This window comes from Melospiza georgiana, chromosome 3, assembly GCF_028018845.1.
Source record: "Melospiza georgiana isolate bMelGeo1 chromosome 3, bMelGeo1.pri, whole genome shotgun sequence".
Classification (NCBI taxonomy): domain Eukaryota; kingdom Metazoa; phylum Chordata; class Aves; order Passeriformes; family Passerellidae; genus Melospiza; species Melospiza georgiana.
This window is the reverse complement of record NC_080432.1, coordinates 59,493,671-59,520,516: the sequence shown is the minus strand read 5'-3', so window position 1 is coordinate 59,520,516 and position 26,846 is coordinate 59,493,671. Positions and strand designations below refer to the sequence as shown.

The following is a 26,846-nucleotide window of genomic DNA, read 5'->3' as shown; positions in this document are numbered from 1 at the left end:
ATTTTTGCTTCTTATTCTTTTCCCAAGTATTTTCTTGATTTTGTCATAGTGAGCACATAATTCTACAAAAACTAGAGTTCTCAGCCTAGACAACCAACAAGTTGATTAAGTCTCACTGTAGTAATCTGAAGAGCAGAGTTATTCAAGCCCAGGACAGATTCTATAAATACTTGTTAAGAGCGCTCATCACTTGAATCTCCTTAAATAATAGATTTAGCTAAAGCATTTTCCCCATTGTTTCAGAAAGAATATACTTCCAAATAGCCCCAACAATAAGAAAACATGTAGGGAACACAGAACATTGGGTGATAAGTGAATCTGTTAAAAAAAAAAAAATCTACAAGGGAATGAATAGTCAGTCACTTACAGAGCCTAAGAATTATAGTCTTGAAATCTGCTACTGAATAAGATTGAGTTTATCAATTGTCACCTGTAACAAAATAGTTTCTTATTTCCATCATAATAAAAACTTTTCTCCAGGACTATCATCTCCTTGTACCTCACATTTATTGTGAGACAAACACATAAAAATTATGATTAAGTTTAAAGACAGCCTGTAAGATGAATAAGCAAATTTCACTTCAGCATGCACACAGGAAAAACAAACCAGACATGCTTAAAAACCCAAAAGACAGAATGTTTTTATCTACCTTCTAGACCAAAAGCCAGCCTGGTCACAACCTTATCAAGGCTTTGAGACTTTCTGTCATCATTCAATCCATTGAAGGGGTAGCCACTTCCCTGCCACTAAACATTAGTTATTTTGTCTGAAGTATCTGTGGCAGACAGATTCATTTCTTACTGGCTCCATCTAGGCTTGGTCGCCTCACACTTCACTAGCGAGCACAGTGACATGACAAATGTAATCACAGTGAGAGGACTGGAAAGTTGTGCCTTAGATAGCAGAGCTGCTCGCAGAAATTTCCACGATAAACTCAGACAGATATTCCTTTTACAGTTGCCAGTATAGTTTATGAAACCCAAAAGACATTTTTCTGCAGATATTCTGCATTTTTTAACACAAAACAAGGCTGAGGCCAATACTCTTTATACTACCAAGTGCTTATTATCAGTTAAATAAAAGGAGTGTTGCCAAAATATTTTATGTAGCTTTGTCTGGGTTGAATATTGAGTTAAACTTGTTTATAATAATAACAGTACCTTTACATCTAAAAAAAAAATAAAAAATCCTCCACTAAATTATTGAATGCCAAATGTCTTTCAGATTTCAAGGGCAAAAAACTTTAAAACACTCTCCTTAAACTCTTCCAGGATAATGTTCTTATATTTTATTCATTGACTAAAATATTTAAAATATTTTTTGCTAAGGGAGAAACCAAAACAAAACCCATAATGGAAAATTACAGTTTCCAACATAAAAGTTGAATAAAAAAATGTAGAGCTTTTACTTTCATGCCAATAGGCTTGAAGTGATGACACAGATATGATTCAGTAACTGACTGCAAAGACTTTATATAGATAAGAAGTACACTGTAATGTACCTGGTCCCCTCAAACAAACTAATGAAACCTAACTTTAGCCTACCAATGGAGAGATAATGTATTAAACTATCCTGACATCCCTGCTAGCTCCTTGCATGGTTAATTCAAGGACCATAAGGCAGACAGTTGCTGTTGGAAAGACACAGTGATTAATCATAATTTTATCCAGAGGACCACAGAAAAAGAGATTAAAACATTGTAATCTGGCCACTTAACATACACAATAATCTGCAGCAGGACCCTGAATAAGATACCTCCTCTGTCAACAGTGTAGACGTTGGGGAATACATTTAACATTTTTTTCTAGTGTGAATCATGTCAAATGGACCTAAAATAAAGCTTCAAGGCCAACTGAAATAAAAATTAGACTTTCCCATTTACAGTCTCACTGTGCTTCACCAAACGCTTAAAAATATTCTGAAAGTATTGTAATTCAGAAGTATTTAGTTTCCCTTAGTTCTCTCTAGCAATCATACTCTTGATGATCTAGGGATTCTGCTCTTGTCTATGAAGAGATATACAGATATAAGTAAGTAAAATAAAGAGAATACTGTGCAAAACATGATTTAAAGATTATAATTTTAAAATTCAAGAGAATTTCACATTGAAAATGTAATGAAATAGAAGAATTGATCTGTTAAAGAGTGGCTGTGCTTGTAATAAAATGCAAACATACATATCCCCACTTAAATACATTAAATTTTCAGAGTGGCCCGTATTGCAGGCTGTTTCTGGCTACCTTTGGGCAAGATGAAAATCACTTTTCTACAGACTTGACATATCAAGATTGAAATTATGCTAAGAAAAGTTAGTCATCACCTTCCACTGTTTTTCTTGGAACTGAAGCCAGGTTGCTCTCAAAGAAGCTGGCTACATTTGGGCTATTTGATTAGGAAATCTAACAGTAAATAATAGGGAAAGGGAAGAAGACTAGAAGTGAGGTAAAACTGGTAACATAATCAGCAAGCAAAAGAAACAGGAGTGTGAAATTCAGTGTTAGCTGTAAAATGTTTTTAAGCAGAAGATGGGGTAAAAGAAGGCAAAAACCCAAGTAGAAAAGGATAAGCAAAGTCTTGGTAAACAGACTTCATGGAGAAGATGATTCTTAAAGAGAATAAGGAAATATATCCTAGACAGAAGTGTTGCTATAATGGGTATGTTGGGGCTACTACATTGGATAATTGATAGCTACCAAATTGTAGTACAAGCAAATATGAGACATGAATGAATAGAAGGGATCAGTGAAGAGAAAACAGAAAAACCTGAAGTCAGCTGGAGAGCCACAACACTAAGAGATCTCCAGTGCACAAGATGGGAAAGTAAGAGGCCTTGAACTTCGCTGCATGAGGTCAAAAGTGCCCATCCATCATCAGGTAACAACTCAAAAATTATAGCAGACATCTTTAGGTTCTTCTCAAGAACATAAGAAAACCCTCTGATATTAGACTATTCCCTATACTGATGGCATGAGACACGCACAGAGCCATGCACTTACACTTAATGGATGTTGCCACTTGGCCAACTCCATGCACTGGTTTGGCAAACTGCTGGAGAGCAAGGAAGTTCACATCCTTGATAGTTCAGGGTCAGTCTGGGTGACAGAAGGTTTTAAGCCTTTGTGAGCATTTCAAATGTTTGGGGGCTGATATTTAATGACAAATGCTGCTTGTTTGTAAAGCGTTACAATGCTTTATTGCACCTCAAATGCCAAAGTGATCCTTTTGCCTGGGAATAAAACCACTAACAAGTATAACAAGTGTAGTGCCTGACAAAAGTTCTGCTTACATTTTTTAATTATATAATTATTTTCACCGGTATACAAGTAACTATTGAATATGCAGCCCCTGCTTTTATCATAGACAAATGCCATTCTTTAATCAAGAGGCAGTGAACAGGAAAAGGTTAAAAAGAGATTGAAAAGATCACATGGTAGAAATAATGGTATCCTGTCCTATCACTACAGCTTTGACTACGACTCCCAGTCTGACATTACAGCCATGAAAACAGTCTGTAAACTTCATTATGAAATGATGATTCTTAGCTACCTTCTTTTTATGCAAAATACACATACTAGGATGCAACATGACATGCCAGCATGGTACAAAACCATCACCAGATAGATACTACTGAAGAACCCTTTGCTATTTATGTGAGGGCCATTCTGGAATCCAACCTCACACAAGTCATGAAAATTAGGAAATATTACACATTTGGAACTAGTTTTTTACTAGATCCTTCACTTTGTTTAAGTTTAATATTTGTAAGCACCAGTTGGCTCACAGCTGTAAATGGAAATATTTTTCCTGTCTTATAAAACACAGGATTGCTTGAAAATGTTAGACTAAGGTATTCAAAAGGATTTTCTACCAAAGATCCAGACTGAGAAATGCATCTCCAAATGCTTTTTTTCTCACAAACCTTTCCCTCAAAAGTAATGCTAAGAAATGAAAGTTCTGTACACCTCCCCCTAACCAAAGTATGATGATCTATTAATTAAAAAAAAAAAAAACAAACAGAAAAAGTAATTGCCAAAAATGCCCAAGGAAGAAGAAAACAAACAAATACATGTTAAGCAACCTCTTTTATCTGGATAGCAAACAGCATCTTTGTGACGTACTGCCTCACAGATAGCTACTGAATCTTTGGTGTGTTTATGCTTTTTAAAGTAGATTTTTCAGGGCCCATAACAGTATATTCTGATCAGAAAACTATTCAGGTTAACAATTTTGAAATAATCCCAAAAACTGAAGATCCATGTAATTATTCGATCGAATGTCATGTAAAATTGTCTTCTGTTTTGAAATGTCATTATAACTGAGTTGTAAACCCATGCCTACCAGCATGCAGCTCAGTTGGTTAGAGTGTAATAAACACATTGAGATTAAAGCTTCCAAGAGACGTCAGCAAATTTATCTGCCCATTACTACTCACCAACATAACACTTGGAGCTTTCAGTTGGCATTACAGGAGCATGCCAAGCAAAATGTGACCCCACTAAACATACTCCACATGTTCATCATTTCCTTCTCATGTTGCAGTCCATATACATTTTTCTTCTCTTTTCTTCCATCTCTGCATTTCTTTGCAAGTACCTATTCCCATGTCCCTCGATGTCTCACTCTCAAGTCTGACTCACTGGTTCATATTATAAGCGTTAAAAAAATATCCCTTAAATTACTCTGAGAGGACATTGCTCGTGCTATGGGATTTAATGCCCTCCTCTGCAAGCAGAAGTGGCAGCTTACCAATATGCTCCTCACTGTGCAACGTACAGATATCCCATGCCAGACTTTAAATTGCTCAACAGCAAGTTTTAAATCATCCTGCCGAGGAGTCTGTAGGGAGACATACCAGTCTTTCTGCAGAGGGAGATCAATGAGCTGTGGAGACATGCTGGCCAGGAATCTCCCTTTCATCTAGATATACACAGTGTGACACACCAGGTGCCAGCTTAACTGCTATTCTTACGGGAATGGGCAACTTCTGCATTTGAGAGATGAGTGCATTTTTCTGAGTTTATAGATTATTTTCAATGTGTCAAAGATTTATCGTGGGAGTTAAAGGGTTGAATAAAGTCAGCCAAAAGAAATTCTCAAGCTTAGTGTGATGCAAGATATCAGGGACTTACAGAATTTTACCATTGTGTTGATCCTGCTTATGAACTCTCCTCTGCTGGCATCCCTGACACAGCCTCTGCTCAGCAACACAACTTGTTAGTAAAGGCAAGGGCCTTTGTGTACCTTATACCCACATTTACAGGCCACCTCTGTGTGCCCCTCACTCCTTCCTCCTCCAGCTCTCCCATCTAGAAATACAACTAACTTGGTAAATCTTTGCCAAGTTTCACAGGCCCTCTAGAACAGCAAACAGTTTGAAGAGAGGGAAGCACATGCAGAGTTGGAGAGGACTAACAAGTGTAAGCACCTTACTCACACCCAGAGAAAGGGAAGGGGAACTGCAGCCCTGCACCCAAGCTTCTGCCGTATCATTGATCCTTTTCTAGCGAGGTCTGAACTGGTATCTGTGACCTGATGATACTAACATTTGACAGCAATGGAACTTTGAAACCTAAAATTTCCTAAAAGACTCAGTGCTTTTTGCTACTGTAATGAGCCAGGGTCTATTCCATGGCCATAAAGAAAAGATGTAGTCCTAAAGATGAATAATTGTTGTCCATAGCAATATGAGATTTTCTGATAAATAACTGCATTTTTGTATCTTAGTTCCAGGACCAGCAGTTGCTTAACTTTTTAATTTTTCAGAATATTTCAAGACTTCCCCCATGGGATGTTGCTTTACGAGCTCTTTTTATCTTTCATTCTTAGGACAGGATATCTTTTCCTGGTGGGAAAATGGTAGGGTCTGGGCAACAATTCTACAGGCCTTTGCTGGATGGCAAGAAAAATAAAAATACTTGCTCTCACAGAAGTCCTAGACTGAAATAGCACACTTCAGATTGACTACATCTAACTACAAACGTAAAGAAATGTTTTCAGAAGCTAAAGAAAAGAGATTAATGAGAAAAAGGTTGATACATTTAGAGGTCAGCTCATAAAAGACACTTTTTTTCCAAACAGGAGGGAAAACTAGGCACTTGTAGATTGGTGGTCTGATTGCCTAAGAGTTTTTCTAAGAAGGGGAGACTTGCAGAGCTGTAACTGCAGCTGTATAGATGCATAGATATATATATATAGCTGTATAAATGTATAGATAATAAGGGTGCTAAAGAGGAAGCTTGTGAAGTTCAAAATCATACTCTCTCTTTTCAAACAACGTAAAAAAATATTAGGGAAATATGTCAGCTCTTCTAGTCTTTCTTGCTGATTAAGCACAAAATGCAGGCTATACTAATAGTAAAATTTTCAAGAGTTTGCAAAGTCTGAATGAAAACCATAAACTATGACTGACACATTATAAATATATTTGAAGGACAATGACAACAACATCACAACTGGAAAAAGTCAAAACATGCCCCAATAAGTTTGATTATGGCTCTCCTTTTCTCGTGGGCTTTTCTGGCTTTTATTTTTTCCTTTGGTGGGCTTCTTGTTTATTTTGGATTTTTTTAAAGTTGCTTATCAGAAAGTCGTATTTGAAAATTTTCACTTAAAAAGATATATATTTAGGATAGATATATCATCAGAAATGTCAATCTCCACAAAATATCATAAAAAAGTTTATAAACAACCCAATATCAATTTCTGATGGAATGATCTACTCAGCCTTAACTGTGGTGTGACCACAAAAAATAGTACTGCTCAGAAAGCCTCTTGGCAGACCTATGCTTTTACTGTAATTTTCAGATGTATTTTTTCTTTTTATTTCTGCTGTATTTAAAAGTTTATCATATATAATTTTCCCAAAAGATGGTATTTTCCAGTTGTGCTTTACTTCAAGTGAGAGAACAGTAAAGGCAGTAGAAAACTTCAGAAAAATTAATTGTTTTTAACTTTGCACCATTTTTCTTTTCTCAACTTCTCGTAAGGAAATACAAAGTCTGACACTTCAATGCTTATCTTTTGCATATAAATGCCTGGCAAACCAATATGCAAGTTGAAATGCCAAGTGAAAAGTGTTTAAAATAAGAACTGTCTGTCTGACTGCTTTTGTTAGAACATACACGCTTAACCTATCACTAAGAAAACATAGTACCACCTATGGAAATACCATCTATGAAAATTCTTTGGTTAAATTATTGTAAAAGAATAAGTAAGATGCATATTTGCAGCTACTAAATGAGGAACAGCCTCCATTAGCAGTCCATATGGAAACTGGGATACAAAATATACTAGAAAAATCCCACGCAACCAGAGCTTGATAAAGATGATGAAGCTAAAAAACAGAAGGGAATAAAGCTATACATTTGACAAATAATTATTGTAAATAAAGTATGTTTCATGAGGCAGAAACCTGGTCAATAGCTCACCAAGGTGGCATACCACAGTCTTTGAAAATGTCTCACCATATCCGTCACTTGATTTTGCTGCCAACAAACAATTACAGAAAGTTTCTCTCATCATTACTGTTTTAGCCTGCTCCTCAAATTTATCAGCAGAAAAAACTCCAAGAACATTACCTAAAGGGGAAAATCTACTTTCTTGAAATAATTATTTATATTTTAGTGGCAATAGGCAGTTTTCAGATTTTTGTCGCCTACAGATCTCTTGAGCTAGGCCGGCATTTTGAAAGCCATCACGATGTACATTCTTACACCTCTGGGCAACATGTATATTTCCATTGAGATTTTTCTCCTTTGATTTCTCAATACCAAGACACCTTTATAGCACACCATCTTGTCTTTTATTAAGAGATACAGAAATGCAAAATCAAGAAAAAAAGCCTAAAAGACAGCTTCAGATATCAGGTTGAACTATGACTGGAGAAAAGGCATTTTCTGTGCAAAGGCTTTGGTAAGACAGTTGTTTAACTAAAGAAGATCCTCAATTTTCAGGAAAATTATATATCTTACTTTAAAAACTATTACTCTTACTGCTAATTTGGCCAAAACATTCTAATTCCTATAATGTAATGAAGAGAGCTTCACTTTGCCAGACCTGACACAGCAGCACCGTACCAAAGATCTGAGAGCTGAGTACAACTAGACATCAAAGGTCCCCAAAGTCTAAACCCTGCCTCACCTGAACAAACAGAAATTGAGTGGAAGATTTAAACGTAATGAGGCAAGTAAAAGTTAAAATTCAAACCAAAAATCTACTTGTAGGTAGATTTTCAGGATGTATTATTTTTATTCTTAATTTCAGTGACCTCCTGGACTGAAGTTACACTGTCCTGCCTGTTCTTCCAAGGGAAAGCCTCCTTCAACTCACCAGTTCCGAGCCCTGGTTTGAACAACAGTCCCTCTGCTGTTCTTCCAAGGGATCTCCCAGTTTCTTTCCCTACTGTACATCCTTCTCACTGCCCTTTCCCTTCCCTGTCACATCTTGTCCCTGCAGCCATTTGGTAGGTTATTTATGTTCAGTTCCTTTTGGGCTACAACCACTCTTGCCCTAGAAGGGGCAGGCTGGCAGCTTTTTTTCTCTGCTGCTTCAACACATCTTCTTAGTATACACATACACTGACACTCAAAGAGGGTCAAATGATTGTATCTCAATCCCATTCTTCTCTTAAGCTTTAGATGTTTAAGGAGGAAAAAGCTCTGTGCTAATTTAGTTAATGTCTCTTAAAGAAAACTATTTTCCTGTGAGAACCCTCTGGGGGATTTATTGCTTTTTTAAAAGAAAAATAGCTTAGTATTTTGAAATAAAAGAACATTTTGCTTAAATCCTTTTCTATAAAATATATAAAGACTAAATTAACCTGTATTAACTAGGCAGCTAAATCGCTGTATAGGAAAATCAAAGGTATTATTTAACTGTCAGTTAAATCAGTTTCAAAGAGATGTACTTAATTACATAAAATAATTCAGACAGTCAGTAATATGAATGAGATCCCCAGAGATCTGCTGTGCTGTGTTAACATTTGCACCATGCTCTTGCTATAGTAGCAGAACCCAGGTTTTTTCACTGTGAGACTTCTTGTTCCAAAATGTACCCAGTTACAGCAAATATATATGGTATACACAACACTAACTGTAGAGCTGCCTCAGGGAAGTCTTCAGTAACTTTCTAAACCAGAAGTCAGATGTCTGTGACAATTACATAGGATGAGTACACTTGAAAAAGGGCCTGTTCTTGTCAAATTACCCAATAACAGGTTGATGTTAATAATTTAATTAATCCAAAGCTTCAATCCCATCAATTTTTACACTCAGATGTAGCTTCAACTCAAGCTGCCAACAGTAGTAGGATTATATAACAATGCTTAGAATTTACATGTTTGCATATGTTTCATTTTTCCTGATATGACATTTATTGCTATTTAAACAACTGATTAATTTTTGGCATAATTTTTACAAACAAAGGGCGAACACAATGGACTATCTGCATGCAGATGAGTAGAGATTTCATAACTCTTCTAAAATATGGACCAGACACCATGGCTGATTTTCAAAGCTCCTGTCTCATTTCTTTATGCTATATTATACCACACCTGCTCTTGTGTACCCCATCACCCAGGCTGTGATTTGCAATATGATTCAGTCTTTTTTTAACACAGGGCTAATTGACTTATTCCTTCCGTCTTCCTTTTTCCTAGCATTGCCAAACAAATATTTACAATATGCCATGTCCTAATGCCTTGACTTTCTTTGACTAAATATGCCAATGATAATTTTAATTAACTTTCAGGCCTAAAACAAGTCTTCCATTGCTTGGATTCATAGTAGCATAGTAGTTACATGCTCTGCCAAAAACACTGTTCAGGTAATGGACCCAAAAAACTTTAGCACAAACTGGTATTAAAATTCCATTCAAAAATTAGGATGACTGGGGGTTGGGGTGGTGAGGGTGGGTGTCATGATCTGTTAAAAAAACAAAACCTGAGAAAACTCCAAAAGGCATTCAATGGGTTGTGTGCTAATGAAGTGTGGCTGACTGGTTTCTGTGCGATTGCTCCCAATAACATTCTTTGAGAAAAGCCTTTGAACAAACAAACAAATGTACCTTTCTTGAAGAATAAGTTTGTTTTCCTTCTTCCAGAAGTCTTTGAAGTCAGAACTGAATTCATGCCAAATACTGAAGAAAGAATGTGGGGACACCTCCTTCTCTCCCATTTTTGGTTTCATACAGAAATAGGCTGTAGTTTCCAAAAAGCTGTCAAAGAAAGCAGAAATAGCAAATGCTTCAGTAGTCACTGATATTGATTTCTTTCTTGTACTTGACACTGAAATAGTATTTAATTATTCTTGGTAGCAGATCTAAAATAAAAGAATAGAAAAACATACCAGTTCTGAGCTCTTCACATATAAGTAGGTATACAATGTAAGATGATTTTTCAGTAAAGTTGGCATCTGGGATTTATCACAGTTTCTAGTTTTGACCAAAGTATTTTCCATTTGAAAAGCTAAAATGAACACAATGTCCACAGCCCTGAAAATCCAGATATCCACACTCCCCCATATGCTGCTTTCCTGTTGTGTTTAAAGCTGTTTTCAAAACGCAGAGTCAAAACCCATCAAGGACTGTAAATAAACTTCAAGTTCTGTTAGGTCTGTGCTACAACACAATAGCTTAGGCTGGAGACTACACAGAAATATTAAAACTCAAACCTGCTTTGTACTAAACAAGAAATGACGCAACAGAAAACTTGGCCCAGGAAGGGCTGTGCTAGAAAACAGGTGCCCATTTTGACTCTACCAGAACAATCCAACAATCCCTTCTGAGCACAGCCAGAACAAAACTAATGCAGCAAACACATAAGCTACTCCTCAAGTAAAAGCTACTCCTGTAATGCAAAGGTCATATTTCCCACACTGAGTGAGGACTGTGAGTGCAACTACAAGTTAATGTATTTCTGAGTTTGAACTGTTTCTATTTTATTTCAGGAATGTTACAGGAAGGTACAGAATAATTATTTTTAAAAATATTGCTTGATTAACTATTATTAATTTTTTTTTTCATTGTATGTTTTGTAAATACTGGAGATTTTAAGAATGTTTTCCTGATCTGAAGCTCAACATGCAAGCCACTGGATAATTGCTCATTTTATGAAAAATGCAATTGAAAAGTCTCACTTGAAATAGAATTGTAGGTGCTTTGCTCACTGATCTATTACTATTCATTGACTCCTATGATAATTTTCTCTGAATCATAGATCACAGTTTTAATACTTTAATTATGGGGAAGAATCCAATTTTGGTTAAACGGATGGAAATGTAATTTTAGTCTCAGAAGTCGTATCTTCATTCATGGATTATGATGGTGAAAATAACATACAAAGATTCAACCATTCAGAAGGGTCCCTCACAAATTCTGCAGGAAAATTTCACCCTAATTCTCAAACCCAAATATTCCAGTTGTTTTGCCCAACCTGAAAAATAAGCATCTACATATATTATCATATTGCTGAATAAAAAAGTCTACATCTTAAAAATTTAACATCAATTTACCAACCAAATTTTACATCACATTTTTTTCTCCTGACCTGGAATTCATTTTTCCATCTGCTGAAGCAAACTGAAGATGTTGAGCAACAGAGATGTAGCACATAAAAATATAGAAAACATTCTCATTTTTAAAGTCATTACATTGGTACTCAAATGCCACCTTACACAGTCAGGTAATTTCTTCAGTTCTGTCAGCCTACCATGGCTCTCTGTTCTTTAACTCAAGTGTTTGGCCAATAAATGCCTTTTTTTTTTGGATGGGTTGTGTTGTCGGTTTGGTTTGGGTATTTTTTTCAGATGATTTATTAACAATTAACAAAACTGATTAAAATACTCAATTTTACTTACTTATATTATCCCCACAGTTTTATACTGGGAAAGGTATTTATCATCTATCCTCTGATTCCAGAGAATGACTCAAAAAGAATATCCCTGACACTGCAGTCAGCTGCACTGTTTTAAACTTCCTCCAACTGTCACATATGTTCAACTTTTTGTAAGACTACAAATGTTATCATTTTTTTGGGTATTTTTTCTCCCAGTCTCATCCCCCTTACAGCTCTGCAGCTGGCTAGTGGAGAAGTCATATTAAAGGCTTATTTGAATTTTCAGAATGAGCTGACAATATTTTTGGAGGAATGTGAGAGACAAAGAACAAGAGAGAAATCTTGAGGCATCAGCTGAATCACTAATTTTTTAAGAAGCCCTCTGAATGAAGTCCATTAATGATTTACAAAGCAGAGAAAGACAATTTCATATAAGAAACCTCATTTTGGGAAATATATGTTCAAAACATTTTGCAAACTACAGTGATGAGAAAAGAATTTGACAGTGAATGGCCATCCCAAGTAATGCTTTAATATATGAGATAGTGAGCTAGAATTCTATCACAGGAAAACATCCCAAGAAACAGGAAGCCAAACAAAATGAAATTTGTACTGTATAAGTGAACGCGCGATTTAAAAAAAAAAAAAAAAAGATAAAGAGCACTAACATCTATTAGAGATGCAAAGAATTCCACTGCTCTTCAATTATTCCAACTATCCTCTGAGAGCAGGAGGAGATAACCAGTGTTTTTTCCCTAGTGACTGAAAACCTCCCTGAGGACTACTTGTATAACCATTGCAAACTTACACATTCATACAGCTGCGTCTAACAGCTGTAACATAATTACTAGGTTTATAGAAAGCAGAGAAATGCTCGTACAGGTTGCTTGACTCCCTAGCAGTTAGTTTGGGAGGTAAGGAAAATTAGCTGTCTGTGAAATGCGAAACAGCAGCAGCATAGCAGGTTGTCATTGTTAGTATGTCACACCTTTCTAATGCCCAGTAACAATGCACAAGACATCAGCTGCAACACAATAATACTTCAGGGTGTAAATCTCCACGAATCAAATATTTTTTTCTATACATGCAGATCAAACAGTTAAGACAGTTGCCATGTTTTTTCCAACCAGAGAGGTCTACCCTTCTTTAGCATTAAAGTATCTTAGAGTTCATTTAGAAGACATATGGAAACCTGCTTGTTATACATTTGATGCTGTCATTTTTGTAGGCAAAATGGCCTATTTCACACATGAAAGACAAAGCAAATAAAGCAAATCCAAATGCATCAAATAATAAAACATGGACAGCAATAAATCCTCTCTGTTACCATGGTCTTTAAATATCTGATTTGGAAATGTTTACATATGTCAAACTAGATATATCTCAAGGCTAATTCCAGGAGGGGACATGCATTTTAAATACACAGAGAAACTTGGATGATATTGCCATAGCCCCAAGACTAGATACAATCCTTTCAGACTTCAGTCAGGCAGAATATATCTTAAATATCTTTGGTCTTTGCTCTGAAAAAGCCATTCAAATTTTCCTTTTCATTCTTCAGCAGATTTTAAAACAAAATATCTGCAAATACCATTGTTACTCTTCCTAACTGTGCATCTCATAGATATTTTGAATCAAATAAAGAACTAGTTATCAAAAGCCTTTTGTTCCTATACTCAAATTAACTTCTGCATCATACAGACTTGGGAAACTCATCTGACCTGTTTAAATTTCATTTCACCTATCTGCAAAATTAAACATTCATTTTGAAACAAGTATTGCTTAGTGTCCATTTCTCAAGTGAAAAGGTTCCTACTTATGCATACTCTTTCTGAGAGTCTTAAAGGAAAAGAATGTGCATTAGAGAAGTTCTTTGAGTCATGGAAGAGGGAAAAAAGGGCATCCAACTCAGGGATTAAAAGAGGTAAAGGAGGTCACTGCCTTTGCTTCTAACAGCCTGACTTTTCAAGCATGATTAAAAATAAGACAGTGATGTTCACACTACCGTCTCACCCTGACACAGCAAAAGCCAGAAATCTTTGAACAGATTACAGACTGGGTTTCCTATCCCTCATGTTGGCCCTGAAGGAGAATTAAATAACATCATCTTTCTCACAACAATGGAAGAGTTGCTCATCTCTGACAAGTAAGAAAGGAAATAGCATCAGGAAAGATGGCTAGTTCCTTTTCTTTCCTTCTTGTCTTCTACTGTCTTTGTTTCAAGTGTTTGGGCAATTCAGAAAAATCACTTCAGACTGATCTCTGAACTCACTGCTTACTCAAATGTGGAAATTTGATGAATGAATCACTAGACTTTTATGTGTGCTCCCTTGAGTATAACTATGAGTCTATGAAAGTGATTTTTCTGTTTGGAGGGAAGAAAGGAACGGATGTACTAACAGCCAAACCAAATTTAATCATATGAAAAAGAAAATAAGCTATTCACATTGCAAATAGCTCATTGACAGCAACACTAGCTAATAGATCTGATCCATTAGGAATACTTTAAGAGCAGCTATGGATTATTCAGCTTTTTTTCTCATTCTATTCTGAAAATAGAGAGCAAAACGTTGCACACAATTCCAATTCAAGCCTGCTGTCTGGGATGCATTGGCTGGTTTATAAATGTGTACTCAAGCAAATCAACAATACTAAGACAGCAGTAGTTTCATCTCAGCATTATTTGATCAGGCTTCCTTGGCCAAACAAATAGCAAAGAAACCATAGGTACAGACACGCCCTGGCTGACCTTTCTGAGAAATGCTGAACACACACACACACACAAACACACATGTATCTGGTTTCCCCATACAGCAAACTAAATCACCTGCAAGGGTGAAGGTTGGCTCCAATGTGGATTTAAAACCAGAAAAAAAGGTTTTCTGTTCTACTTAATATTCTTCTGTTTAATAGACTACATATTTTGGTTAAAGTTTGAACATGGATATTCTTTTCTATTTTGGCTTTATGAATCTCTAAGCATCACTTATGTACATTAGTGATTACGAACAGTTAGTGTAAATGATTTAACTTGTTACTTTTGTGAAGCAGTTGTGCTTCAGAAGCAGTTCTAAATCAAGCTGAAACTACTAAAGTACCTTTTTTTTCAATTAAACTCATGAATAAAATTTAGAACTAAGCACATTCTACCAAAAGAAAGAAGGCAAAGGGAAAGAAAAGACTATATGTGCCTACTACTTTAAAACTGACATGAGTCTTATTTAAAGCCAAACTGAGTTGATGAGCTGTAAGCCTGTTCACAGTGTTGATCCTGAATTGTTGTCTATAAACAGAAGGTGAGTACAATATATAGGTAACAGTATTTCCTTCCTGGATGCTAATAATTTGAACCATCATATTAGCATTTGGTTTGTTATATAAATAGGCCAAGGCTTTGTATCTATTTTCCTACTGTATTCAACATCTGAAAGCAAGAGTCAATCTTCAGATAGAATACCAACCAGTTCAACAAGGTCACACAAAATATGTAAAATAAAAGAGTACAAGTATCCTCATGACTGAGATACCACAAGCCTGTTAGGAAACTTTATATGCACAGCATTTTGTGAAGGGTGTAATTTTCTATTGATGTATTTTGTTGAGGGTCCTTCTCTGCACTATAACTTTACATCACTTTCTTCACCTTTTCTTTACTTTTTAAAAAAAATGTATAATTTCCTCTCCTCAGTGCAGTCTCTTGTTCTGCATAATTATAAGTGAAAAAATGCAAAAAATAAGTATAGGTTCATTCAAGATATCCAGTACCTGAAGGCTGGTAAAGAAATTTCTTCTTGTCCTTTTATTTCCCCCCCTTTTTATAAAGGAATAAAAGTAACTTTCTTATATTAAAAAGAAAGTTGAGATAATATGCCAGTTTAAATTAGCTTCCAGAATCATTAATCTCATCTTTCATTTGCCAATTTATATTGTGTAACTGTGTATTTTGTAACATTGTTCCTTAGAAAACAAAGGTCTCAAGAGATTTTTTTCTTCCCTCTAAAAAAAACCTGCCAAACATTTGCAATGTTTTGAATCCTAAGTCATCTCCCCCATGCCTGGTCCCTTGCCTCCTATAAATTCATATTAAACAGAAACACTTCTTATTGCTTCAACCATATGAAAATTAGCAGCTTCAGTAACTGCAAAAAAAAATCCCTCTACCTTTGAAGCACCATTTCTTTTTTTCTCCCAACAAAAGGTCAACAAAAAGCATCCAATATGAGGAACAGAAAATTATGTATTGACAGGCCAGTCTGTCTTGTTCATGAGAATTTTAACACCCTCCCTCCCACTACTAGGAATGCTGTACAACTTTAGTGATGATATGCAATGATCAATATTATCAGCTGTACATAATTATCAGTGACACAAATGCAGAAGTTCCATAGTTTATACAAATGGCAGCAGACCCTGTACCTGGAAGCTGTTACATAGCACAGAGCACATATTGTGACACAGACTGTTAAATTCCATGGGTATTAGGACTATAGCTTTGCACTTAAACATTTTGGAAAAATAAATTTTTAGGAAGACCAACGATCTCAGTGTGTTAACAGGGAATAAACCCTTCACATATCAGATTGCTACTTCAACCTGAATTTAAACTGCTGCTCCAGACACTTCTATTTACTTAATTCAATGGGAGAGTAAGTTCCTGTCTTTCAGGAACAAAGTGCCTCATGACAGCAGGTTGCAAACCAGCAAAACAAAATGGTCATAACTAAATTAAATCATACTTTTGTTGAAAGCTGAATGCGAGCACTGAGACTTTCAAAACCTTTATTTTAGAAAATATTTTTATCAGGTCCAGATTAAGATATATTGGTTGGGTGTGATGAAATTTGCCTAATCTATCCTTGTTGCTTATATCTTCTGTCAACATCAGGCTATTAGGGATCATGGTTAATACTACATTTAAAAAGCATTCTGCAAGATCTTCCCTCACTGGTTTAATTATTTTTTAATTTGTATTTTTACCCTCATTCATCTCTAAAACAATAGGATACAGCCTGGTCCCTCTATACGTTTGGGTTGATTCCAGGCTTTTTTTGCATTATTCTGATGTAAAAAAGTGCTCCACTGATATAAAAATACCATCTTTTATCCAAGGTGGCATAGGATTAGGTGCTAAATTTTATCAGGAAGGAGCTATCTTGGCAAACAGAATTTCTGCTGACAAAAAAACACTGTGCTGAAAAAGCCATTCTGCATATACTGAGTCAGATTCTAGCCATTTGAAAATCAAAGATCAGGAAATGTAGGTTAGAGGTACTTTTGCTACTTTCATTGTATCACATGCAAAGCATTGGTCAGCTACATCTCACCCAGTGACTGGGGCTTACGTGAACCTAAATTTTGCTGTGAATATTATCAGTCATATTTCCATTCAAGAATATTATTCAGAATAAAATATGAATTGAGAAAATGCACTAGAAACGGAACTAACTTTGTCTTTTCTTTGCCTTCTAACAAGCCACTCCAAGGGAAAAAAAATCTAAAAATCAAGCATTTTTTAGCATGACTCTTCAGATGCATTTTTAATTTGCATGTGCTCTTCCCATGAATTTTAAAATAAAAATTTTAAATCAGTTCAAACTTTCTCCCAAACCCTTGGTTCGAAGTAGTTAAAGTTCTCTAGATGCACTGGCGTTAGCTGCAACCCACTGTTACCTGAGTACCTTGCATCAATGTATGGGCTCTCTATCTTGGACTTTAATGCTTTTAATTCATGTTAGTGTGGATATCGTGCCCATGCCTGCCAGCTAAGCTGCTCCAGACATATGGCTAGCTCTGTGCTAAGCTAGACACAGGCAATGTGAGCATGTGTAAAACAATACCATGTAATTTTGTGCACTGGAGAGTCAGGCCCAGTAACATATCCAAGAGAAAATTATTTTTCTCTCTTAAGAAGACAAACATGTGAGCTTCAAACATATTAAATAACCCTTGACTGGCTGAACTTGAAGAAATAATAAGGTGCTGTTAGACACAGAATACAGTGGTAGAATGAATTTCAACAGCAGCGGGCTGACACAAAAGCTGCTGCCTCAGTGCTCTAAGAAACAGCTAAAAGCCTCATGTGAAAGCCCAACTTGACTTCAGATCTTTATGTTAACACTCCTCATGTTCACTGGAGGCCTTCTAAGCAATCATTATTACTTAAAGAGGTTATAATTACATAAGGAAGTAGCGCAGAACTGTTGTGCACTAAATATTGTGTTAAAAGCTTATAATGGTTTTTCAATTTATTGATTACAGCCTCAGCCTTGTAATCTGTCTGCTGTCATGGTATGGCTCATTTCTATAAGTGAATTCATGAAGAAGCATGGTCAGGGTTATCTAAGAAAATACCAATTATATAATGGAATAATATTTTTTCTTAAATCTAGAGCAAATTATTTAGATATCTAGATGGAAACTACACACATGCTTTACAAAATTTCAGGTACACATAAGATTAGCTCATCTTTAAAAGTATAATTCAGCATAGATAAAATTTTATATATGTGCGTTGACAAAAATACACTTTAAATATAGCAAGTGAAATGAATGTACAGGGTTTTTTTTACATAATCATACTAATTTCTATTATGGTGCTCAAGTCAAACTTAGGTTTCAGTTTCTATTCTTTGAAGTTTTATTCTTTATCGAATAAAAACTGTCTGAAATACTTGGTTATTATAGAACATCCTAGCATTTTAAAGGTCTTTTGATGCAGTTTCAACTTAACCCTTTGTGATTGCTCTGGAGAGCATTCTTAATTCATTGTGTAAGAGCTCTGTCCTTAACATGCATCCACTCATATCATCATGGCCAGCACAACTATGAATAGAAGAAATTGATCCTTTGCTGAAAACAGAACTGTTCATGGGGGTTTTCATATTCTGAAAGTCAATTACAGAAAAATCCCATGACAGAAAATTGAAAGGCTTCAAAATCTCTAAATCTCTCTTGATGAACTGTCAGGTTGGAAAGGTCTTTATTTGCATTTTTCAAACTTTAAGCACTTGAGGTTCAAGTCTCAAGTTATCCCAATATATTCTCTTCATAGAAGTGAAAGAACCTTTCTGTAGATGAGTACAGAAAATGGGCAGAAAATCCTTATTTTCTATAAGGATTGCCCATGAAAAGGTGGCAGACACTAAAATTAATAGAAATATTGTATTAAATAACCATATCAGCTCTGGATTTGTGAACCATTAATATTCACACATCCAAGAAAAGCTAGAAAAACCATATTCCTTTGGCCTAAGAAGCCTATCTCTGGGCTGTTCCTATCCTTTCCAAGGAGGCTTCGTGGGGTTTCTGGTCTGGGGTCACCACACCCTAATAACTTTCCTTAGGAGGAGGCAGGAAGTTTTACTTCCTTCACAGACTGATTATGGTAGAACTATCTTTCAGGCAGCAGCTGAGAAAAAAAGCAGGTGAGGCTATTTCATGAGAAGCCCTCATGTAAGACATAGTACAGAAGGGATTTGGCCCAGTGAAGCTGTTTCTGAACTAGCTTGTTAGAGCACTCAAGGAACAAGGCAATGAGGGTGAGCAACACACAGAGGAAGAGCAAAGAGACAATGCCTTCTCTCCTAGTCACCTAAGCTCCATATATGAGAAGAAGAACTATATCATGGATGAGCTTGCGGAGTTTCAGCAGTAGGCTGTTCCCTATATTATGGATCAGCTTGTGGATGGCAGCCTTCCATCAGCTGGAAATTGTTATGGAAGGAATGACCTATATTGCACAGATTATTACTGGATAGTTCCCAGATGAGTTAACACAGCAGTTGTGACCTAATTAAATCCCATCCCTGACGTTCTGCTTTTCTATTTGCATATACATAACAACAACAACATAATATTGTAATACTTAAAATAAATTGTAACATGCAGCAAGGAAGAAAGGAACAACTCCAGTGGCAAATCAGCATAAGAGAATAAAAGAGACCCATTATCCACATTTAAGTCACAGACCTTGCAAATGCAAACACTGACTAGGAAGGTCTTAGGAAACCAACCAAACAGCTCAGGTAGACAAAATGATGAAAGAAAAGTCCTGCTGAACATAATCAGAAGCTGATGCACAAGGGAGAGGCACTGGAGCTAATCACACATACACACACGCACACAAAACACTTTACTTCAGCTGCAACAGCTCAAGAGGAATATCTTGAATTTTTGAGGGCTACTCAGTGAAACCACCTGCTGAACATAAACTGGAAGCCAAACAAAATGTGACACATTGAAAGACTTTAATTCATGTATTATTTTCCCACTAATTTTACTAGCTACATGGTTCCCCTATTCTTTTCTCTTTTTTTAATCCTCAGTCTGATGCCATGGCATTAGTTTTGAGTTGATCAGATGCAAGTTATTTTAACTATATTGTTATCAGGGTGTTAGCCGTATTGTCATCAATGCTATTTAGCTGTGTAACTGGAGTTGCACCTTAAACTAACATCCTTTACCTTTTACTCTAAGGTCTAAGAGTAAACACTAACATCCTTTACCTTTTACTCTAAGGTCTAAGAATAAACCCTCTTCATGAACTTTACAATAAGTTGCATAAAAATCAGTTTACATTGCAGAATATTAGATCTCTGAATTGTACCCCAGTCTGTAAGGAGTTGCATTAACTTTTGTTCATACTAGCACTGAATGCCATTAAATGCCAACTAATTTCAAACCAATAAAATAAAATTATTTTTCAAAGCCAGTAGGCCAAAATATTTTCTTTTAAAGATAACATTCTTACAGGCAAAAATCAATCATCTAAATGGTTAAGGACTTGTGTCACTAGGCAAATATTTTCAGAAAAGGACAAGGACTTCATCTTCCAGGATAAGACCAATTACCCATATTTTAGAAGAGACTTTCTGACATAACTGAACTGCTGGCTAAGTTTCCATTACTGCATATCTACGGTCCTGATATTTTGTCAGAGACAGGATACTAAACTAGAATGATCCAAACTGTTTAACAGTCTGTAAGCTTCTTCTATACACATCTCCCCTGCTCAGCAAGTATTTACTTTTTGCTGATCCAACTAATGTATACCTAGGGTCTGAAATGTATTACTCTTAGTGATTCCAGCCTACATGCTGGGAGCCACACAGCGAGAAACAGACATAACAGTGAAGAAACCAACAATAGATGAATGGCCAAAGAGTAGTGAAAGACAAAGTCCAATAGTATATTCTTGCCTTTCAGTTAAGTTTCCTTCTGGTTTTTTTTTGGTTTTTGGTTTTGTTTTTTTTTCTAAACTACATACCTCTTCCATTCTAAGCTTTTCACCAGTTTATTTCTATCATTAACTCAATTTTCTCTTTAACTTTATAGTTCACTTTTGGAAACAATCCAAAACATTGTGTGGAGGGTAGCGAGGTGGGAGGAACATTTAATGTTTTGAAGGATTACCAGACTTAGGTGCTACATTTCGAGGTGTTGCTTTTCAGCAGTGCCATTGTACCATACTGTCTGCTATTTCTCTAAATGTCATCAACTTGTCAGCTCATAAGCAGGTGTAAACCTTTGTTCCTCCCCAAGTTCTCATGTTCAGTGATGTAAATGGAAGTCTGCAAAGAGTGTTGTGTCAAGAATACTGGGGTTTTTTTGCAGGCAATTTAAAGGTAAACATTTCTCTTCAAAATTAATGTCATTTTGTTGCTACAGCAAAAGAAAGCAACAACACATTTCTAACTGGATTATTAAAAGTCCTGAAAACAGAAGAGGTGCCTGGGAGGCTGCACTCAGAAAGCACTTAAAAGCCCAAAAATCACTGGAATGTGCAAGTAATGGAAGAATGGAAATTATAAAATAAACCAAATAAAAATATCCAGACGTGGAGAGATGAGCATTTTATACCAAGCCACACACATCCTAAATTCCCCACTTGATATTTACGTCAAAAGGCAAAAAGTCCTCTGTTTGACTTTTTATAAAACAAATATATATTCTCATAATGCACTGAGATTTACTAAAGGAAAAAATTAAATTCTAGGATTTTTTTTTAATCAGTGATCTACAGAAAGCCAGGATAGCAAATAGAATTTCTGTCCTTCCAGGTCTTATTAGGCATCAGCAGGAAAGACAGGTGAATGATTTTAAACCACCAGTATGTGAGACTGTTGCCTTTCTGACTTATCACTTCAAGCAGGGTTATACTATCTGAAATACTAAAAAAAAAAAAAAAATCTTTAGTATTCTTTAACATTTCTAGCATACATTGTCTCTTACAGGAGTGGAATATTAGTTAATTATATGAAATATGAATAACTAAACTTTTAGTGCTGCTGAACTGAATTCAGAATCGAATGCTTTGTTGTTACACTAAGAGATGACAGGAAAAATTGAAAAGCATTTGACTGTGTCTTAGACAAAAAAAACCAATCTTAATTAAATTTTTGAAACCAAGTTGTTATTCCAAGAAGAGAAAAATGTTTGCAAAGGGGAAGGAAAAGAGCATCTTAACTATTTCAGTGGAAGAGAGATCAATGTTACAAGTCTGGATTTATTTGCTTTTTAAAAAGATGTGAATCTGGAAGCCTTCTAAGGAGATAAGAAATTGATACTGGGTGAGGTATTATAAGAAAAAGTAACAAAGCTCTGTGCTACGCCTCTAGAGCTATTCAGTTGGTGAGGTATCAAGGCAGAGAATTATGACCTTCAACGTCACTGAATGCTGTTTCCAGTAACTTCAGTCAGGTTGTTTGGCTATTGGTTCTTCAGAAATGAAGTGCAGGAAGAGGAGTAACTAATTTCTGATTTTAAGTCTGCAAAATGGTATTTCTGCTGTTGCTCCTGCCTTTCATCCTAGCCCGACAAATGAGGTATCACTTGTCATATTATTTGGATGATAATTTTGATGCAATCTTGGTTCCTACTTTTTGTGCATACTATGATAAAAGTCCATCTCATTCTGAAATTGTATTAAGTACACCTGGAAACAATAAGACTTCATTTTTTTTTTTTTTTTTTGCTGCTTAAGTAAAATCACATCTGAAAAGACGAAAAATATTTAACACTAAGTAAATGAAAATAAGAAAACAGAGAGCATATCTATAATACAAGTCTTGGTATGGAGAACATTAGTTCAAATTTAAAAATAAAAACAGAAGAAAAAATAAAGGGGCACCGAATAAAGGATTCCTAAAATACAGAGGGATCTCTTTCCCCTCCTCTCTCTTTTCTGTTTTACTTCTCTCACCTCCCCCCAAATGAGTGATTTTTGCTTTAACTTGACAAGTATTTCACAGTTTCTCAAGCATTTAGCAATGAGGATCTAATTGGAAAGTGCCAGGTTCTTTCTTATTGCACTTTATCAATATTGTTAAGGGAATGATGTAATTGTTTGGGGTTTGGTGAAGACATTCCATGTCACTTCAGTGTTAATACCAGGCTGGAGCCTTCCTTGTCTGCCTGCGTAAGCTAGATAAACATAGACCTGTGTGCTTTCTTCTCATCTCAGGATACTTACTCAGAGAGATCTTGGAACATATGCCTATTGTGAGCTAAACATTTCACTTTTCATTTTTATCCATGTGCCAGAAATCCATTCCTAGGATAAACACTTTACATACTGACACTCTTAAAGTCACTAAACACGATAAATAAAGAGAGAATACATCATTTCAAAACTGATTAAACATTTTCTCACTTGTGACAAATGAACAGCTATACACTGTATGGAGTCCCTGGAGCAGACATTCCATTTTCTTTGTCTTCATTTTCTGTGTAAGATTAACTTTCCATTTCAGCTCATCTATTGCACAACTGAGATTTTTTAAAATACACATTGCTGCATTTTCCCCAAATCATTATTCATTTCAGAAACAGGGTTTTTTATTGCTACAAGATCTTTTCTTCTGGATTTTTGTATTTTAATGGAGACAAACTAACAAAGAAAATACTACTAATAATAAAAAAAATCATAGTTTTTAATGAAAGCTAAAGAAATGCTCCCCTGCAGTAGACCTGAACTTATACATAGATTGAAGTCATCCACTTCAACAAGGAAAATCCAAGCACATTAATCACATTAACTTTGCTCCATCTAATCCATCACTTTTCCTTGCACTACTTGTTTGTCTCGTCATCCTATGCACTGCTGTCTACCTATGATTAGTCAAATGCAACTAATCTTTTATTTAGCTTCTTAAGCTCCTATCATCTTTTTCATCCACTCCTGACAAAAAGGATCCCAAGCATTTTATTTTCAAACTAAATTAAAAATCTTACTGAAATAATCACACATAATACTAAAACTGTATATGAAGTTGTCTCCAGTGTTCTTACAAAAAGCACTAATCTGATCAAGAATTTCAGTGGGAAGGTGGAAGGAAGAAAGACAATATCCTTGCTAGATATTCACAGAAAGGAGTAGCGATGAAGCAGAATTTTCTTCTTTGACAAATTGTGTAAAAGGAGCTGGGAGAAGAAAGAATTAGGGATTAAAGTCAGAAGAAGCAGACCAAGCTGAACAAGAATCCCCAGAACAGTTTGCTTTCTTCCCCCATCAGGCTAATAAAACCAGTAGAAAGTTTTTGATATGGTTCCAGTCATGTCAGGGAAAAAGATTAGAAGGGAAAGTGAATTAGATACCAAAAGATAGTGATAAGTCACAAGATTTCTGAACAGATTGAAGATTCCACTGTCATTAGATTTCTGTCACCTTTGGATTTGTATTCAAATCCACTTTTGACAGGACAAATATTTTCCTTAAAAGAGCAATTAGGCATCACAACAATCTCCTAACAGTGCCAGCTTCTCTCAAAGTTTTATTGTGAAGGAAAATTTTAAAGATAAGAATTATGTAACCGAGCAGCTAAACAAACCTAAGAAATGTCAGGAATGCCTTTCATATACTTGAGCAAGAGGCACGATACTACACCAAAGCAATAATACCCTAATATTATCTCAGCTTGTTAGAGCATTGTGCTAACAGCGCCAAGGTTGTGGGTTTGATCCCTCTATGGGCCATTCATTTAGGAGTTGGACTTGATGATCCCTGCAAGTCCCTTCCACCTCAGAATATTCTGTAATGAACATTAAGGCAACACAGACCAGTTCAAAGCAGCTGTCTGTGATTCCCTTATACTCCCTTTCCACACCCATGATGTGCCACTCAAGGAGCCACCATCTCCCCACAAGTAAGAAGGGAGGCTCTTGTGGCACTCACTCCTCTTGGCTTCTTTTTCAGGTACTATCCCAAGGTACATGGCCCAAGGAAATAAAGAAAAAATGTACCAGGAAGGACATCAACCACCCTGTGGCATTACTGCAGGTAGCAAATTTGTTGAGGCCATAGAATGGCTGACAAACCTAGTAAAAACTAGGAACTTTTATAGTGATATCTTTTAGAGGAATCCTATTGAGAGACTTCACAATTCTGGGAGTATAGAATGGATATATGCATTAGTAGTTATTAAGTGATAGCTGTAGCTAGTAGAAAAAGAAAATGCTATTTTCAGTGAAAGAAAAACAAATACAGACTGCGAGTTTCCCTACATTTGGGCTATAAATGCTGTGCACCATATTTTGATCTCTTTCTGGGACTGATAAAAATCTTTCCCATTTAAACACTGCTGCTAGAGAAGTCTCCAAAAATATCAGAACAAACCACATGTTGTGCAATGGAGTGAGGTTCAGTTTTGAAAACTGTCTCAACTGCACAGAATTAAATTTAATGAGGTATTTTGCTTTCTGCCACAAAAAACAGTATTTGAAGATCTATTAGCAATTCTACAATGGAAGTCACATTTAATTTTACATTTAATTTGTTTATTAAAAAAAGTTGTTTTTTTAAATAAAATGGATATTTTATAAGTACAAGAAATGGGACCTAATAATACTTGTTTGGGGAATGCGAAATACCTCTCAAATCACCATGATACTGGTGTAGTATGAACAGTGTTTTCTCAGTCCAGATGGTATACTCTGAATTTATTTTTACATAAGGTTAATGCATTTTCTGAAAGACAGGAGTAATGTACAATATTCATTTAAATTGTTCCAAACTTTCTTCATTTGCAAATTAAAATTCACAATAACTAAATATCACTTTTCTTTCTAAATGCATTTCTATATCACTCAAAAACACAGTAATACTGGCTACTAATACATCAACTGCTAAAAATACCATATTTTTCAAAGAAAGGTCTTATGACATTACTCCTTCTTACCTTTTATGTGCTTCTGTGAGTGACTTCTCTTCATTTTCTTGGTCTATTTTGGCTGTAAAAATACAATCAAATAATTAGCAACAAAGTGAAAGATAGAGATGTTTCAGGATAATTTTAATTTTACATATGTCATGTGTAAAATATATAGAAACCACCTGAGGATATACTCATGTACATCAATTCTGAGGAAAAAACCAACCAATCAACCCCCCCATTCAACAAACAACCACACAAACAAAACGACACAAATTTTGATAACCCTATTAAAAAGGAATCCAAAACCACCACTGCAAAAAGAAAGCAATCCAAAACTCAAAGCCTTGAAAAGGAAAAAAAAAAAATTTCCCAGTATTCTAAGCAACAACCAAATAATGAAATTGACTTAAAACCAGATCTTAAATAATGATTCCAAAAACTCAAATAATACGGGAACTTGTCTACCAAGAGGAGGAAAAGCTGAGCAAAGAGCAGGAAGGATTCAGCCTTACAGCTTTTGTACAAGTTGTGTGGAAATTACAAATGAAAACTCTTTCCTCTCCCTGCACACACATCCATTAGTGAAGTACTACAGCTGTAGCCAGCCTGTATTGAAAACATGATTACTTTTACATGAAGGATATTAGCATTTAGTGATCATGTGAATGAAATTAATATTTTACTTGTATCATTTTATATATAATTAATATTTAATTGCATTAATAATACAGCAAGAAACTGTCCTTCCCACACAATGGTGAAAATATTCTCCATTTGCCACAGGTTCTCTTTTTTTTTTTGCCCACATTTCACTAAATTTAGATGACTGAAAGAATGCTTAACAAAAAATCTATAAGAATGTGCA

At 35.6% G+C, this 26,846-nt stretch overlaps 1 protein-coding gene across 2 annotated transcripts in view; it reads right to left on the bottom strand.

The window, feature by feature from the left end:
* Positions 1-26,846, bottom strand: part of FMN2 (formin 2) — a 152,997-nt gene that overhangs the window by 8,057 nt on the left and 118,094 nt on the right. For both annotated transcript variants that reach the window (XM_058020006.1, XM_058020007.1), the window contains 2 exons: positions 26,006-26,057; positions 10,064-10,213 (listed from right to left, as the gene is read on the bottom strand). In XM_058020006.1, coding sequence (XP_057875989.1) covers positions 10,064-10,213; positions 26,006-26,057 — 202 coding nt within the window. The remainder of the gene's footprint in view (positions 1-10,063; positions 10,214-26,005; positions 26,058-26,846) is intronic.